Below are 17,751 nucleotides of genomic sequence, written 5' to 3' on the forward strand. Positions count from 1 at the left end.
AGGAGCCTCTCTCTCTCTCTCTCCCTGTGTGTGTGTGTGTGTGTGTGTGTGTGTGTGTGTCTCTCTCTCTCTCTCCTGGGGGCGTGTTCATTAAAGTGAAGGTCTATCATTTGTCTTACTCTGAGGAGACGCACTTGTCGAACACCTGACTGCTCACAACAGCCCTTCAAATCTTTCGCCAAGGTAAGAGCAAACTCATCTTTTAGCCTCGAGAATCTCCTCAGCAAATAAGTCCTGTGAGTGAAATGTGAAGACGTTTCACACTGATCTGATTTACACACACACATCAGACGGATACTCTCAGTTTTTGATTGCTTAGATTATTTGTGTTGCAGGCTACATGATGCAAATATGAGTCTCCCGTGTTTAATTTACACAATTTTTATTTGAAAAATCGAGATTTTTAGACAGCGCGTTTCCCATTTTTCATGTGCAAGCTGTAACGAAACTGAAAGTGACATGATTTATTTCATATAAACTCCCATCATGTTGGATTTGCTTATTCATTGTGAAATAAATAATAAAAAAGTAACAGTAAAGTTACAGTAAACAGGAAATGTTGCTGAAACTGATGCAAGAGCCGAGTCTCATACAGTATTAAAATGTCAGTGTTTGACTTGTGTGACTTCCTAAAAATGTTTTCGGTTGAGAGGAGAGGGTGATCCCTCATGCATGCATTTCACTTTCCATCCCATGATGACCTGTGTGTCTCCCCCTGTGTGCAGATGCAGAGGTGGGTTGTGATCGGTTGGGCTCTCCTGGCCCTGGTTGGTGCAGATCAGTGTCCAGATGGAGGGATATGTGAAGACGGTCAAACCTGCTGCAACGACCCGGCCAATGGCTATGAATGCTGCCCATTTGATCAGGTACATATGGTTGTACTGCAGCTGTAAACTCTGTATCATAATTTGCCCTCCATGAAATTAAAGGAGACTAAACACAATTACTCCACAGCACTGTTAATGTTCTGTTCTGAGATATTTTTTTAAAAAAAGACGTCTTTTGGTACATTTGCATTATATACACACTCTTAGTTTAGGTTATAGTTGGCATTTCTGATGTTCTTCTTTTATTATTGGTCCGATATTAAAGAAAACATAGACATTAAAGGATAAATATACACCAAAAAAAAACAAAACTGTGACAATGAGATGTTTTTATGGTTTTCAAACAATACTTCAATGCACATTATGCATTTATAATGATAGACTTAGACACTGCAATGTCAATGTTCAGTAACCATATATTTAGTTAAACTTAAGTTAGGACTAGAGTCCAAAAGACATGTAACTAAAATGAAAAACTTAGACCTATCCAAACTTAGCCCTGACTAAAGCTAAATGAACTTAGGCTACATCTTTCCCCATTAACTGTTTATTTTAATTGAAATGTATATTATTCATTTCAAGGTCATTGTTATTAATGGAAAGCACACCGAAAGAATACATTTTGTTTGATGATATCGTGTTTTTGTAGAGGTTGGTTTTTTTTAATGCTCACTGAGTATTTAAGCAGAATACTTTGTCCTTTGTTCATCACTTAGTTAAATGTACATATGAGATAACCATTCTCTCCTACTCTACAGTAAAAATGAATTAAGGCTGCACAGTTGTACTATTCATGCTCAGTGGTGTTTTACTACTTTATGGGCCTGATAAAAGCTCGGGCATCATTTAGCCAGTGTGATAGCAGCTTCAAGACTTTGGTAGTCAAAGTGTTTCTACTATCCTGGCAGGCTGAGTGCTGTGAGGACCACACACATTGCTGTCCTGCAGAAACAATCTGCGATATGGCCACGTCGAGCTGTGTGAACGCTACTGGGTCCATCCCCTGGGCTGAAAGAACTTCTGCTGATCAGCCCAGTGTCTCCAAAGTAAGAATAACACACATCTGTTGCTTTTATGATAAAACACTGAGTAAGAATTTTAGGTATTAAAGGCGATTGCCTGCTGTAATATCTCCCCCTTTCCCATCCTGTCTCTGCAGTCCTTCAGGATGATCAAGAGCTACCAGGGGGAGGATGACGACAACATCTGTCCTGATCAGTCTCGGTGTCCTGCTGAGTTTTCCTGTCTGAAGGCCTCGACAAGGTTTGGCTGCTGTCCTCTAGCTCAGGTAATCAAACCTTTTCCAGCACAGAGGCATTTTTAAACATTAACATGTAATGTCTGACAAAAATAATGATAATAGTGCAATTATCAGGAAAGAATATAGGTAATACCTACACAGATTTTATTGAAAGATTGTATTTTTAGAAGTTTCTTTCCAAAGAACTGGAGAAACACAAGGGAACAATAAGTAAACGTAAAAGTATAGTTATAACAAAGACAGGACATGAAGACTAAAACAATGGAACAAAGTTCATAGTGTTTATTGGTAAACCACTTATACATTTACACAATAATACTGGTGGTATTATACAGTAAGTGCATATATGCAAACTAAGAGTTTTTTTTCTTTTAGAAACTCAGATACTTCCTGTCACAAAGAGGATCTTTGCTTGTCTGGTTGCCAAACTGAGCTGTTTCAGTTCAGTTATGGCAGCGAACATGTTCAAAGTCTTCTAATGTGGGAAATTAAATACAGAAGCTGCAGCTCTGATCAGGCAACAACTTCCTGTGTTTGCTGCTATCGGTTGCTTTGCTCTACAGCAACAATATACAGTGCAGTACAGAGACTGTGTAGCACCTCTATAATGTATGTCTAACTACTACACCTCTTTGGACTAATGCAGTTAAGATTAAACCCTTGTTCTTTATAAAACAGTATGAAGTATAGAGTAAAATTGATTACAAGAGGAAAAGCATTTATCAAGTTATTTCTTGACCCCTAACAGGGAGTGGCCTGCTCTGATGGGAAACATTGCTGTCCTGAGGACCATGAGTGCAGTGCAGACTGCCGCTCCTGCGTGAAAAAAGGTGAAACTCTTTTACTAGCACAACACTCCTAATACTAACCCCAGTACTAGACAGTCTGGAAAACTGTCTGGGACTTTGTGGCACTGCCTTAAACTGGTGTGAATGCCGTCTGCAGGATAGGGACTATACTTTGTGTCAGTATGTTATTAGATGTTACAGTAAAGTGTGGAGTACCCCAAGGGTCCATTCTCGATCATCTCCTGTTTGACCTCCTTTTGCTCCTACCAGTTCAGATTATGGATTCATTTAGGGTAACTTTAACTTTTAGCTAGTGGTATAAACATCAACACTCCCCCAGTGCTTCAAGCTCCCAATCTGAATAGCTAACTGCTGGGCTAACTGGGCTAACCAGCTAACAACAGCTACAGGTAGCAGCAGTTTGTGGTGACTCTCGTGATATGCTGTCCCCTATTTGTTTGGAGTATTAATAACAGGTGACTGATTCTAACACATTGCACCTTTAAACGAAGCAAAAACTGAAGTAATTGTCTTTGGACCCGAACAAGAACAATCAAAAGTCAGTGTGCAGTTTCAGTCTATTGAGTTAAATATCAATTAAAAATCAGTCTACTCTCACCGTAACAATATTTTAAGAATTTAATATCTTGTCCATGCGTTATTTTCCAGTAGTAATGCTAACAGGTCTCTCTAAAAAGTCGAACAGACAGCTACAGCTACAGACTTCATAGCTATAGTTATAGTTGAAGCCAAGATACATTTCTGTATCTCTATCAGCTGACTGTACCGAGAGTCAAAACGAAACGAGCAGGCAGTTTCTATGCACCACGTATGTGGAACAAACTCCCAGGAAAATTGCACTCCGCTTCAACTCTCACTTCTTTTAAACCTGGGGTTGAAATCTTTCTGGTTGCCACTGACCTTTATTGATTCAGTTTCAATCAACTGAGTTTTTCTTTTTATTTTTTATTTAATTTATGTTATTGTTGTGTTGTTGCAGAGCTTGTGACCACAGTCCTGTGCAAGGACGGAGTGTCAGAGTGTCCAGATGAAACCACGTGCTGTGAAAACCCAGACGGCACGTACGGATGCTGTCCCATGCCAAAGGTACATGATGGCTGATCTTTTCTTTATAGACACACACAAGGTGACAGCTTTGAAATGATAATGCTACTCCATACCTAAAGTGAGATTATGAATGAAGAAAAAGTCAAATGATGGATTTGCATCTCCTGCCTTGATGTCCAGTTATCGTGGCTTTATGGTGTGTAATCAAGTGGCTCTACGGTGACACTCCATCCGTCTTTATTTTTTAAACAGGCCGTGTGCTGCGATGATAAGATACACTGCTGCCCTGAAGGCACCACATGTGATGTCGAACACGACAAATGTGCTTCCTTGTCGACCAAAAAAGAAACACCGATGTGGGCCAAACTCCCTGCTAGGATACGGGCTGACTGGGAGAACCAGAAAGGTCAGATTTTATTTTTGTTTCGCTTTACTTCCTCATTCTGATTAATCATTGACTAAATCTGTTTGAACATGTGCCTGATCTAGTCGGTTGCAACTTTCAGATGGTGAAAAAGTGACTGCAGAGCAAGTTGATGATGGCGGCTCAGAAAAAGCCCCTAAAGTCACCACAGTGAAAACAGTTCCTCTTTCAGAAAAGGGTGTATCGGTGTCATCTGGCACGAAGGCAGCTGCAGGTAAGAGGCCTATCACGAATCAAATTATGTAGAACAAGCATAAACCTAAAAATGAAGCAGAAGAGCAGAACAGATGTAGATGGTTTGATTCACCACAAAGGTTTAAAGAAAAAAATCTTTCTCTTAGCAGACATTTTGATTGGATAGCATTAAAATGGCATTCCATTTAATGTTGGTGTGTCAATGAGTGTGACCAACTGGCATCTGCCAATGTGATAAGTTGCAACATTTCCTGCTCTGACAAGACACAATGTATGAAAGGCCCATCAAGGCTCAAATAAAGCACAGCAGTATTCCTCCTGCATGCATCAGTAGTATGGCAGTAGTAGGTTTACTATTAGCAATGACTGTCAGCATTAAGGGTTACTTTAAAAATGTATTCCAAAATAGTTAGTAATTACCCGTTAAGGTAGTCAGTAACGTTATCCAAGTTTCACAATATTAATATATATATATAAGTAATGTAACTTGATTACTTTCTGGTACTTTTGGATTACCTCAATGCCAAACATAAACAAACAAAGACTAGAGAAAAGAAATATCAATAAGATGACTCTTATGGATGGTCACAGACTAGTATATCATTCTTTATTTTAAAACTGTTATCCTGTAAGTAATCCCCTTTTTTGCTAAATGTATCTGTAATCTAATTACAACTTTTTTTTGTAACTGTACTTGAATCAAAATTCCCTCAGTAAAAACCTTTGAGTCTACTAAATCCTTAATATGAAACAATTTATTTTCAGGCGATGTCCCATGCGATGATACAGTAGGCTGTCCAGATAACACCACATGCTGTAAAACAGAAGAGGGCTCCTGGTCTTGTTGTCCTCTTCCAGAGGTAAAGTTTTGTCTGCCATTTTTTTTAACAGTCCTAACTTTGATGTTAAAGATGTTGCCAATGCATTCATGGTTTCTTTCGTCATTTGCAGGCTGTTTGTTGCTCAGATTTCATTCACTGCTGCCCACACGGTAAGAAATGCAATCTGGCCGCCCAGACCTGCGACGACGACACCTGCTCTGTGCCCCTGGTTAAGAAGATACCCACAATCCCCAGGCAGGGCGCACAGGCGGGGGATGTTGCATGCGACTCCACTTTCAGTTGTCTTGATGGAACAACCTGTTGCAAGAACAAAACAGGAGGCTGGGCCTGCTGTCCTCTCCCTCAGGTAAACAAACAACCTTAAAACCAGTTTTTACACTGCCCTTCCCAAAAGCACTTGCCAATCCCCATGCGATGGTATAGTTCATGCTGCCAGTCATGCAAAACTCACCATTTTTGGAGGATTTTCTCCTAGATAAGACCTTTTAGAGGGTTTAGAGGAGTCAAATATGCTGCATCACATGCAAATAGTTTGAACAATTACATTTATGTTGAAATAGTGGGTATTACAGTGTCTTAAAATGAGAACATATTCACTTGACAGTATCACTCATTTGTGGAAATAACCTCATTAACTTGCCTCCTGGGAGTTAGATGAGAAGATTGATTTCACTTTCATGTCTGTACCATACATTTGTAGCAGAAAGGTTAGCATAAAGAGCTAGCTTAGCTCAGTGCAAAGACTGCAAACATGTTTTTCTTCGGTTTTTGTACAGTTTTAACAAATACGATGTTCCATATTCCAGATATACTGGAAGGTGGATTTTGTTAACATTGAACCAAGCTAGGTGTTTCCCAGTTTCCTGTCTTAACCAGCTCCTGTAGCCTCACAATTAGCATAAAGACATAAAAGTGGTGTTAGTCTTTTCATGTAACTCTTAATAAGAAAGCAAATAAGCCTATTTCCCCAAATGTCAAACTACCCAATCTGTAACCGTACCACTAGATACCTTAACAACGTTTGTGACTGAGCGTGTTCTTGTCGTTTGCTTTAAAAGGCGGTCTGTTGTGACGACCATGAACACTGCTGCCCCTCTGGCTCCACCTGTGACGTGGCCAGCCTCAGCTGTGAAACCAGCTCAGGCTCAGCACCCATGCAGAAGAAGATCCCTGCAACAGAGGCACCGACTACAACTACAGTAGCAACGAGCCCAGAGGAGGAGAAGGATCCTGAGGAGGGCGTGGAAGAGGATGAGGAAGACGACGAGGAAGATGACGAGGAAGACAATGAGGAGGAGAATAAAGATGACGAGGCCAGGGTCACATGTGATGATCACACCAGCTGCCCTCACTCATCCACCTGCTGCTACATGAAATCGTCTCAAAAGTGGGGCTGTTGCCCGCTGCCAGAGGTGAGCGCTACTTCTTCACCGCATCACTGACCTCCAGTTACATCCATCCTAAAATGACCATCATAATGTGTATGTGATTTTGCTGAGTTTGATGTGTTTATGACTGCAAATAGACTCTGGAGGTTTTGGCAAGAGCAATAGTGGCTGTTTCTTGATAAACTAAAAAGGATCTTATTCTTTGACAGAAAGGTCTATCTCTGAAGGGATCCTTTCCATCATGATGTCAAACAGATACTAACAATCTGACACTGGCAAAAAAAACGTACAACTACATTACAGTGTGCAATCAAATATTTAATCAAGTTTATATACTGCCCTTTATGCTTAATTGTTAATTAATCATTTTTTGGCTGAAACTAGTTTCCAGATTTTGCTCTTTTATGGGTAAAAAACCCCACCTACTCACTCTCTAGGACAGTTCTGCAAACCACAAATTTGCATCACATACCCCAACAGAGAAATGACAGTACTATCATTAGGTTTCATGGTGATATACTTCCTCTTCTGCATTGACATCTCTACTCTGTCATGTGTTAACTCCTGACTTTAATATTTCAATCAGCTACAGGCCACAATCACCAGTGAATCCCTTCATGCTGTCACTCTCCACTTACATAATTTGCAGATTGATTAATGTACTCATACGTGTAGAGGATCACTGCACCACTCGTCACTCGTGTTTTTCACGTTACAAAGTTTGATTTTGAAAGGAGAACTTGAAAACAGGATCGATGAAGTGAAAGCTGCACTTCCTCTCTCACTTCTCCCCAGGCCGTGTGCTGCGAGGATGGGAACCACTGCTGCCCCGCCGAGTACAAGTGTCAGGACAACAAGACGTGCGTAAAAGGAGAAGTGGTGATCCCGTGGTACACCAAGCTTCCAGCCAGCAGCAGCTTCCAGGATGATCCCAGCTCCGTGCAGTGCGGCGGTTCGACTCAGTGCCCCGATCACACCACCTGCTGTCAGCTGGCCACGGGCGAGTGGGGCTGCTGCCCGATGGAAAATGTAAGCACTATGTGTGTGTGTGTGTGGAGAGAGATTGCTGTGAGGAGTGCAGCTACTTTGACATGAAAAAACACTATCAGCAATTGTTAGCTTTGACAGGGTTTGCTTATGTAAACTGCACGCTGTGTCTGCAGGCTGTGTGCTGCCCAGATAAGGAGCACTGCTGCCCACAAGGCTACACGTGTAACGTCGCCTCCAACTCCTGTCAGAAGCTCCTCACTCTGCAGCTGGACTCTGTCCCAATGACGCCGGTGTATCTGCTTGAGCATCGACCTCAGCTCAGAGACGTCAAGTGTGATGACACGACCAGCTGCCCAGATGGAGAGACCTGCTGCAAGATGTCCGCCACTACATGGGGCTGCTGTCCATATCCTGATGTATGATTTACAGTAATGACTTCAACCATTAATTACTTGTAATAGAGTATGTTTATACTGTGGTATTGCCACTTTAACTTAACTAAAGCCCTTGATTGTTCCTTCCACCACCAGTTGATAATGTTACATATCTTCCTCCCTCTGTCCTCTCCGCAGGCGGTGTGCTGTAGCGACATGCTACACTGCTGTCCCGCCGGCTACACCTGTACCGAAAGTGGAGACTGCACCCAGAACACCAGGCTTCAATGGTTCAAGTGGCAAATGTTCCTCAACAACAACAAGAGAGCTCTAATAGTGTGAAAACATCTCTGCTGCACTGTCATTTGTTTCTGCAAGCAATGCACTAAAGGGATTTTTAATTGTTAAATGCTTCTTGGGATGCTGTGATATTGGATTACACTTGTTGGGGGTTTGATGTTCTGTGACGTTTGAGTTGTAACAACTACATGCTACAAGTTCAGTTCTGACAATCTGTCATCATAATGTTGACGGCTCATTTTAAAAGTCAGATAGATATTTTTTAGCACAGTTTTCTACTTGAAACTCTACTCCATCTTTAAAAGAGTCAACTGAAACACTCCACACTTTTTCTTTGTGTTCTGCTTCAGCTAGCTTTTGATACAAATTGCCCTTTTCTATCAATAAACAGTCATAATTTTTGGTCATAATTTTACATGCTGACTTTAATCATATTGAATGTCATAGACACGTACTGATGAATGATTCTGTTGTGTTACAGTTTACTTGGTTTATCCGAGTGGTTTGATATATTCGTAGCATCATCTGTAACAAGTTATTAATTTGTCATCTAACTGTAATTATGATTTAAAATCAAAACTGTTTTAATTTTGTGCATTTTTTATCGTCACCTGTGGTCATTTAACAAACAACGTAAGGCAAACGTGGATGAGATACATGCATGGTGCAGCTTAATGTCCTGAGGAGACATAAAACTAATAAACACGACTCGCTATTACAACAATAAAACTTGTCGTATCATTCTGTTCTAGGAGAACTATTGTAGAGTATAAATGAAGGCATAACAAAGACTTAATTAAACCATTTAATTTAAATTTTGTGTGTGTATGTGTGTAAAGAAAAACACCTGTTACATAGAGCAAGTGCAGCAAAACTCTATGTTAATCCTAACAAAATGATGTCTGCCTGTTTGGTGTTTCCTTATCCTCACTTCCGGGATGGAATTCCAGTTTTTAGGCTGACGTCGAACTACTTGAGCCTTTTTTGACGTCAGGCCTTTTTTAGTTACTTTGGATTAATTTGGGTTTATCGGGCCTCCCCTTTGTGTAAAGCTGTAGACGTAGAAATATAAACTTCCGGTTATGCAATTCAAAATAAAAGCCTGAATAGGGAGCAGATTTATAATATTTATAATTACACACAGTTCAACAAATCATCAGTGAAATGTATGTAGCTTCATAAAGTTTTATAAACTTTGAACATTCGTTGAAATATATTACTTCATGTATTAAAAATGTTACACAGGGGAGTTTATTTATGACTAATTAAAAATTCCCTAAAATAATTTCCCTTAGTTATGATGTTTTTAAACAAGCATTCTGGTGGTTTCACCGCCAAAATTTAAATGGAAATCTACAATTGTTTCCAGAAGTTTTAATTTTCATATTAAATGTACAATAAATCACATAGTGGTTGGATGTAACTGAGTATTATCATTTTACTGATTTTATTTCATGGTTTTAGCAAGGTAACATTCTTAATGCAGGCTTTTCACTTGTAATTTAGTAGTTTTTAATTGGGGATATTGACACTTTTACTCAAGTAAGAATTTCACAAATCTCACAAAGGAAATTACAAATAAATAAATGGCTAAATAAAGGAATTTATAAGCCATTAAATGCACCAATGATAACAATCACCATTTGAGAACATAAATCAACTTTATTTTTGCTTTGATTTCCCTCTGTATTCCCTAGCATTAGTTCAACTAATATATCAATACCCATTTGATTTATGAATTTATGCTTTTTTAAATGTATTTATTTATGTTTTTATTTCTTTATTGTGTTTCCCCTTGCATCTGTATTTTCTTTTTACATTTCTTCATGCACTGCTGCTTCATTATGCTTTTCTTTTTATGGAGCCATTTATTTTTTTCTTATTTATTTCAGATTTTGGCAGTTTCAGTCCTCCTACAACAGGCTGCTGAAGAGTTTAAATTACTAGTTTGAAGTTTGACTTTTTTTGTAGCAGAGACGCTTTTATTCTGAAGACCAACGTGCCACACTTCCGGTATGCTTCTCGTTGCTTTGACGCGTCTCCGCTCTGACGTATGAATCATCCTTCCCAAGATGGCGATACACCTGTGTCTTCGGCGGTGATCCCTGTTGTTGTCTGCGCAACAGAAGAAATCAGAGCTGACAGAAACAGACTGTTAAAAAAAACTGGCGACGTAGAAAAACATCCGGAGTGAACTCCTTCATCTAAAATGTCGACAGAGGAGCTGTCAGCCTCGGACAGCGAGGCCGTCGTCGCCGGCGCAGGGGAGCGATGGGCACCGGTCGGCGCTGTGGCCAGTCCCGAGGATGAGAGCGGCAGCGGGAGCGCTCGCCAGCCGACGCAGAGACGCTCTTCCTCGGCCACAGAGGAGGAAATGGCCGTCAGGCTGGAGAAGCTGCAAGAGGAGCAGGCCTTGCTGAACTCCTCTCTCCTCGCCCTCACCTCACACTTTGCTCAGGTCCAGTTTCGACTGAAGCAGATAGTTCACGCCCAGACCGAGGAGAAGGAGAGGATGCTGGCGGAGCTGGAGGAGTTCGCCTTCAGAGGCTGCCCGCATGTGGTGGGCTGCAGGGCTCAGGATGCTAAACAGCTGGAGAACTCGGTGAGGTTAACGCAAAAGTACTAGCGCCACGATAACACACACTCCAGGTGCATGACAGGAAAACATACCAGGTGTCACCGATCATTTCCTTGTGTTGTAGACACCTGTCATGGATGGAAGGTCCTTTATTTATATGTATTTAAAGGGGCACTGTGTGGTTGTGGAGAAGAAACTCAAACTCAGGATTTTGATATTTACAATATCATTGAGTGATATAATACAAACAAAGTATTTACTTTTGTCCATAACTGAATAAACAAGCCGTTCTCAGAGGACAATAAGGTCCCCAGAACACTGTTTGAAGCTAGAAAGGTGGCAGGGTCCACCACTTATAAACAAAGTGAAACAGTATGAAACTGTGTTGTCCTTTAAGGTCAGTTTGTTTATTCAGTTTATTCAGTCATGAAAACAAAGAGTTTGTCTCGGCATAAGAAAGTCAATGAAGATATTTCTCTTCTGATTAAAATGTCTTCCCCTAAACTGCATAGTGCAGCTTTAATGATCTCTATTACACCACGGAGTAGAGTTGGACTTAATTTACACTGGTTTTGTGTTTCAAACCATGGGCACAGGTGTGAGATTAACAGCCTTGTTTGTGTTTGTGTGTCGGTATAAGAGCTTAAGAAAATGTTGTTTTAGGTTATTTTTTAGGCAAAACTGAATAATAAATCCTGCAGACAGCCTCTTGACTGATAGGATTTGATCATTTTCTTTGTCTTATGTGATAGTTCACTCCATATCTCTGTGAGTATTGAGTATATGAGTATTATTTGGACAAAACAGGCAATTTGCAAATGTCATTTAAAGATTTATAAAAAAAAAAATACTATTGATATTTTTCACTTTCTTCTATTATTTTTAGTTCATAGTTGCCGGATAAACATTTATTGAAAGCTGGCGTTAGTTGCATGACTTGTGTGGATCCACACAGACATACTTAACACTCACACCCACACTTATCTGCAGTTGGACACATAGATGGACACTCACTAAATTATGCAGATATAAATGCATAGACGTGAATAGTGAGTGTGTGTGTGTGGTGATAAACCCTCGCCTCAGTGGCTGTGACATTTCATATTAAAGCCGATTGTAGTGTGTGCTTGTTGCGTCACGCTCGAGGCTGCTGCGCCCACCTCCGTTTTGTTCCCAGAGATCTCTTATCTCCATTGGAAAATGTTGCTTTCTGTTATAAGTGTGTGACTCACGGGGCTGCAGGTCTAATGAAAATGCCTCCAGCGGATCACTATCTGTTTAATAAAGGCCTGTGTGTGCATAACGCTGTTGAAGCAACCTGCTTTGTCCCTGACATTGTTTACTCTCTGCCTCTTTGCATTTTGTCTTTACTGAAGCGAAACCCCGGCCTCACTTAGTAACTGTTTGCATTAATGCTCATAATATATTCCACACTAAAAGGTCTTTTTTGTGTTATGTCTCCCTTGTTGCATGCTTTACTTGCAGGAGGATCTGGTGAGTATGATAGCTGATGTCTCTTTGATGTATTGGTTTATGTATTTTGGTGTAGATACTGTGACGCAACAAACTTGGTCATTCAGCACTCTGTGTATAGAAATTAAAATAATTGTGTGTGTTCGTTCTGTCAGAGTGAGAGAGAGAAGAGGGAGCGCCTGGAGGCTCAGAGGGAAAAACAGAAAGATCTAATTTTCCAACTGAAGACACAGCTGGATGATCTGGAGCGCTTCGCCTATCAGGAGGGCAGTTACGACTCGCTGCCGCAGTCTGTTGTCATGGAGAGGCAGAAGGTGGGAATGTGGAAATGTAATTTCAGTCCTGTCACATGTTGATGTGTCGTACCGGGTTTTCTGATCATGTTATTGCTTGTTATTCTTTAGAGAAAGTGATAATCACAACATGCCACACGAGAAGCCCAACAGATCTACATGTGTGTGTTGAATCCAAATTTTTACCACTGTGTTATGTTGAGCACATATGTGGTGTTGACCTATCTCAGATCAGGTGTAACAGGTCAAATGTTTGTTTCAAAATGCCTCAGGCTTTAGTCTTAGTACATTGTTGTGTTCTTGTCAGGGCTGCTAGATTGGTTTGATGTTTTCCAGCTCAAGACATTTACATTTACATTTACATTTACATTTACATTTCCTTTTAGGGCATTAAGCAGACGCTTTTGTTCCAAAGCCAAATAAGTACAAATTCAAGAACTGCTCGAAATCTGCCCAAGAAAAGCGGCCAAATATTACCTATGATAAACATCTAGAATCTGTAATAAACAATACAAATCAAATGATAAACAATAGCAACAGTATTGCTGAGAGAGAGAGAAACGAAATAGAGGTACAGGCAATCCCATGCTATCAAAAAGTCAAATAAATACTGATGCTGTGAACAATATACAAGCATACATGTTACTTTGCAAAACCTTCAATCTGTCCTTCATTCTTCAGGTCATCATTGACGAGCTGATCAAAAAGTTGGACGTGAACCTGAACGAGGACATCGGGAACTTGACGCCGGAGGAGCTCAGACAGAGAGTGGACTCTGCCATTGCTCAGATAGTGAACCCAGCTAGGGTCAAAGAGCAGCTGGTGGATCAGCTCAAAACCCAGATCAGAGACCTGGAGATGTTCATCAACTTCATTCAGGGTACACAGTCTCATATACAGTAAAAACTGACATTGAAGTGGAACTTCCTGTTTCTTCGCAGTGTGTGTCAAGTGAATGACTTTGCTTTTCCTTCCAAAAGATGAGGTGGGGAACCCGTTATTATCAGATGGTGGACTCAGCCAGCAGCCACAAGCAGCAGGGACCAACAGCAGAACTCCAGGAGTGAAGAAGAAAGGTCAGTCAGATCATATCAAACTCTAACTGCAAGTAATGTTTGCAGTCATTAAAACCAGTACTGTAGATGCCTGACTAAATGCATTTTCTGCTTACAGCTCTATGCTTAGAAATATCAATATTTCTGTTCAATATAAATATTCTTTCTCCACCTCTCGCTGCAGTGGACCCGGAGCAGGCCCAGAAGATGCGAGAAACCGGCCTGCAGCTGATCCAGAAAGCCATCGCCGTGCTTCAGATCTTCGCTGCGAGCCAGTTCGGCTGTGCACCTGGCCATGTTCCCCAGAGCATGTGGTCTCAGGAGCCGTCAGGTCAGGACTACGGGCCCCTGTTGCAGCGCCTTGAGGCAGCTGTTGACAAGGTGCGAGTGCTGGGTTCGTGTAGACAGCCGTCCCTCGAACATGTCGTCAACTACACCAGCAACACAGCCCTGGGACCTCGCGACGAGCTGACGACGTCCGTGAGGAAGGAGTTAGCGTTTGCTCTGAAAGACTTGTTGGCTCATGGGCTCTTCTCACCCTCCCAGACCATGAGTCTGGTGCTGGCACCCATCTCCTGCCTGCTGCCTTACAGGCCAGCCCCACAGACCATGCACCCATGGGAACTCTTTGTTAAATACTACCAAGCCAAAAACGGACAAGCCTTCGTGGAGTCACCAGCCCGCCAGCTTTCACAGTCCTTCAGTCTGCCTGTAGGGGGCGGCCCTGTGACCATCACCCCTAAACAGTCTCTGCTGTGGGCCATTCACACTGTGCTGAAGGAGCATGGACGCTACAAACGAGGACCAGACACAGAGTTCAAAGCGCTGGTGTGCATGGCTCTGAACGAGCAGCGCCTTGTGTCATGGCTCAACCTGCTGTGTAAGTCTGGGACCCTTATTCACCCGCACTACCAGTCCTGGAGCTACATGGCCCAGACCGGCTTCGAGGGAGCTCTGCGAATCCTTGGCCGCATCAGCCACCTCAAATTCAACCTCCCAGTGGACCTGGCTGTCCGGCAGCTGAAGAACATAAAGGATGCTTTCTGAAGAGGGAAAAAAAGGCATCAAAAAAGTAGAGAAACACCAGTCTCAGAAATTAAGTATTTCACCAGCTTAACTACACTGCTTATACCTGGCATTCAGGACCACAAGCATGACTTTGTGCTTGAAGTATGTAACCTTATTAAAGGTTATTTAAGTAGCCACCCATCTAAAGTAAAGTGCAAGTGTGTGTCGTCTACAGTACATGCATGGATGATTATGTTGTGTGAGCTTTTGCCGTAAACAACCACAATCTGCATATCCTACTATGTTTAAGATGCCAAAATGTCTACTTGTACTGTAAACATGCCTTAGAGTGGAGACTGAGATTACCTCATCCTTAGTGAAGCCTTCCTGACCTGTGCGACCTGTGCTCATCACACAGTATCATTCCCCTGTGTACATGATAGTGCCCTAACCTATGCAGCAAAAAGAGAGGCTGGATTTGTACAGTAATCAGTACTGTAATCTTGTTGACACGTGGACAATCCAGGATGAAAAATGTGGCTTTTACACAGTAACCAAAATCTTGTGATGTTTTGGTCCTTGTTCAACCCAATCATTAGAAGCCAGCATTTGGCAATGTAAGTTTCTGCAAACCATGGATATGTTGAAATTTCTTTAGGTCCAGTATTCAATTCATGTTGTGACAGTGCTGGGCTTACAGTCTGGTTAGGTTTAGGCACAAAGAACACTCGGTTGGGGCGAAGAATGTGTGTTTTGGCTTAAAATACTTTTTTTGGCCACAAACACAACATGAAAATGTCCCAACATCTTGGCAAAAATATCCAGTAATGTTGCAACAAACATAGCTGAAAAATATCCTGATGCCTTGTGAAAAATTTAAATGAACGAAGCTTTAAAATGTCCCAACGTCTCATCAAATAATTTCCAATTGTGTTGCCTATAAATGCGTCTGAAAAACGTCACTTAGCTGTCACGCCACAGCTATGCCTTCCTCGCTTGACATGAAAGTCAGCTCATACATACAGTATGTAATGTGAATGTTATCTAATGCGTTTTGCAGAATATATGATATACGTACAAATCTGAACGTATATATGGTTTGCAGAAACGTACAATGCGAACATTTTTATTCTGGCGTCTGGGCTGTTTTCTTGGTGTTTGAACTGCTCTATTGTTCACTTCTGTTATGGAGTTGATTATTTAGGTGGTAAATCATGTGTAGCAGACTGGTTGATCATAAAGCTAAACAGTAGCACTCAGGTCAACTTGAACAGAAAAATAACAGTTTCCATCCTGTTGCACGGTGCAATCGTGACGTTAAAGTGTTGTGTAACATTATGCAGTAGTTATGCGCTCTTGACTCCATTTTAAACCTCCGAGGCTGTTATCACTTGTTGCACATTTTTATCAGGTGTGTGAACAAGAATTAGACCCTGTATGAACTGCTGCTTTTCTCCTGTTCCAGGTGTAGTAACAATTAAATGACAGTGACATTGTATGATAGGGATTTATATGATGGTGTAACAGCTTAAATCTCATATGTAACATGATTGTAGGATATAAAATGTTTAGGTTTTTTTCCCCTGTTTTTCAGAGAAATGTGTGAGACAGCCGAGTTGCACGTATGATATCCTTAAATGCTGAATGTACAAACCGTAGATGCTTTTAAACTGAAGATAGTTTATATCTGCTGTATGTTTCCCTGCTGTTTATGGGATTGAAACTTCAGTGTTCCTGATCTCACCTGTATGTATTAAACCTCTGAGAGTAGGCATGCTGATAAAAGACCACTGCGTTTATGTTTTAAGGTTTTTCGCACTTTGTGACTTGAGTGCACCTAAAGACACATTTTATCATTTATTTTATGTTACCGTGTAAGTAGAAAATGTGTGTTCTGTTTGGGCGATGTGTAGTCAACATAATGCTATATTTTGCTTCCTATTTCCCCATTCACATTATTTTAATGTTGTGTTTTATGAAGCTGTTATGTTGTGATTTATGTAAAGAGACATTTATTTATTTGATAGCATGTTTTAACTCAACACTGAAGTAGGAGAACCATATCAGAACACTTAAAGTAGCTGCTGAGCTGTAGCTGTTCAGTCTGGGAGCAGTAGACACACTGAATCATTTAAATTGTGCTATTTATGTTATTTCATTTCATTGCTTTAATCACAAATAATATATTGGGATATATAAATTGTGTTTATTTTATGTTTTTATCATGTTTAATGCATTCCTACAGCTGTAAATGAATTAAACAGAGTAAATGAACTGCTGTGCTGCTCATGAGTCTTTATCCTTAAACGTTATAGATTTTTCGTTTGTTTCCATGAAAAGCCCTTTATTTTCCAACTTTATTGGTGAACAAGGGTGAAAATATCCTGAAGAAGGCATCAATTGCATTTGTTAGATAAAAAAATACTTTTTAATTCCAACGCATAAAGTGATTTCAGTAAATAAAAGAGCAAAAGACAGTGATCCATCTGAAATGGAGGAGGTTTAGATAACGCTGACATTTCCTTTGAGAATAAAATGTAAACATTACTTGATTAAATTTAATTAGGAAAATAAACACAATGACTTCTCCTAACAAAAGCCATAAACATAAAATCTTAAAAAAGGAGTTATCTTTCACAGCAAAAGGAAAACTGCTTTATGTGTAAAATTTGTGTAGAATTGATTGTTTGAAAATCAAGATTTTACATTAAAACTATATGGTCAGTTTATAAAATATGATTCATTTTCATGGATAAAACTACCTTAAAGTAGGCCTATATTGTGTTAATAATAATACCACACCAGCGGATGGTCATTTTGCATTAAACGGTACTTATACTATATTTTAAGCATATTTTCTATTCATACTTGCGTACTTTCTCTTACA

The 17,751-nt window shown here is 40.5% G+C and overlaps 2 protein-coding genes across 2 annotated transcripts; both read left to right on the forward strand.

Annotated features, from left to right (window-relative positions):
- The first annotated feature begins 53 nt into the window (after window positions 1-53).
- On the forward strand, window positions 54-9,180 carry grna (granulin a). The gene is made up of 14 exons (XM_084371288.1): window positions 54-183; window positions 726-866; window positions 1,736-1,873; window positions 1,987-2,115; window positions 2,837-2,918; window positions 3,877-3,983; window positions 4,197-4,350; window positions 4,451-4,582; window positions 5,329-5,423; window positions 5,515-5,751; window positions 6,464-6,817; window positions 7,589-7,822; window positions 7,957-8,199; window positions 8,356-9,180. The coding sequence occupies exons 2-14, from the start codon at window positions 726-728 to the stop codon at window positions 8,497-8,499; spliced, it is 2,190 nt and encodes a 729-aa protein (XP_084227414.1). The 5' UTR covers window positions 54-183; the 3' UTR covers window positions 8,500-9,180.
- Window positions 9,181-10,317: 1,137 nt separating this feature from the next.
- On the forward strand, window positions 10,318-17,138 carry rundc1 (RUN domain containing 1). The gene is made up of 5 exons (XM_084371295.1): window positions 10,318-11,059; window positions 12,664-12,822; window positions 13,483-13,681; window positions 13,782-13,877; window positions 14,041-17,138. Exons 1-5 carry the CDS (start codon window positions 10,667-10,669, stop codon window positions 14,901-14,903), a joined length of 1,710 nt encoding a protein of 569 aa, XP_084227421.1. The 5' UTR covers window positions 10,318-10,666; the 3' UTR covers window positions 14,904-17,138.
- The last annotated feature ends 613 nt before the right edge of the window (window positions 17,139-17,751 follow it).

The sequence above is a fragment of the Pagrus pagrus genome (genome assembly GCF_965226575.1).
Source record: "Pagrus pagrus genome assembly, chromosome: 13".
NCBI classification, from domain to species: Eukaryota; Metazoa; Chordata; class Actinopteri; order Spariformes; family Sparidae; genus Pagrus; species Pagrus pagrus.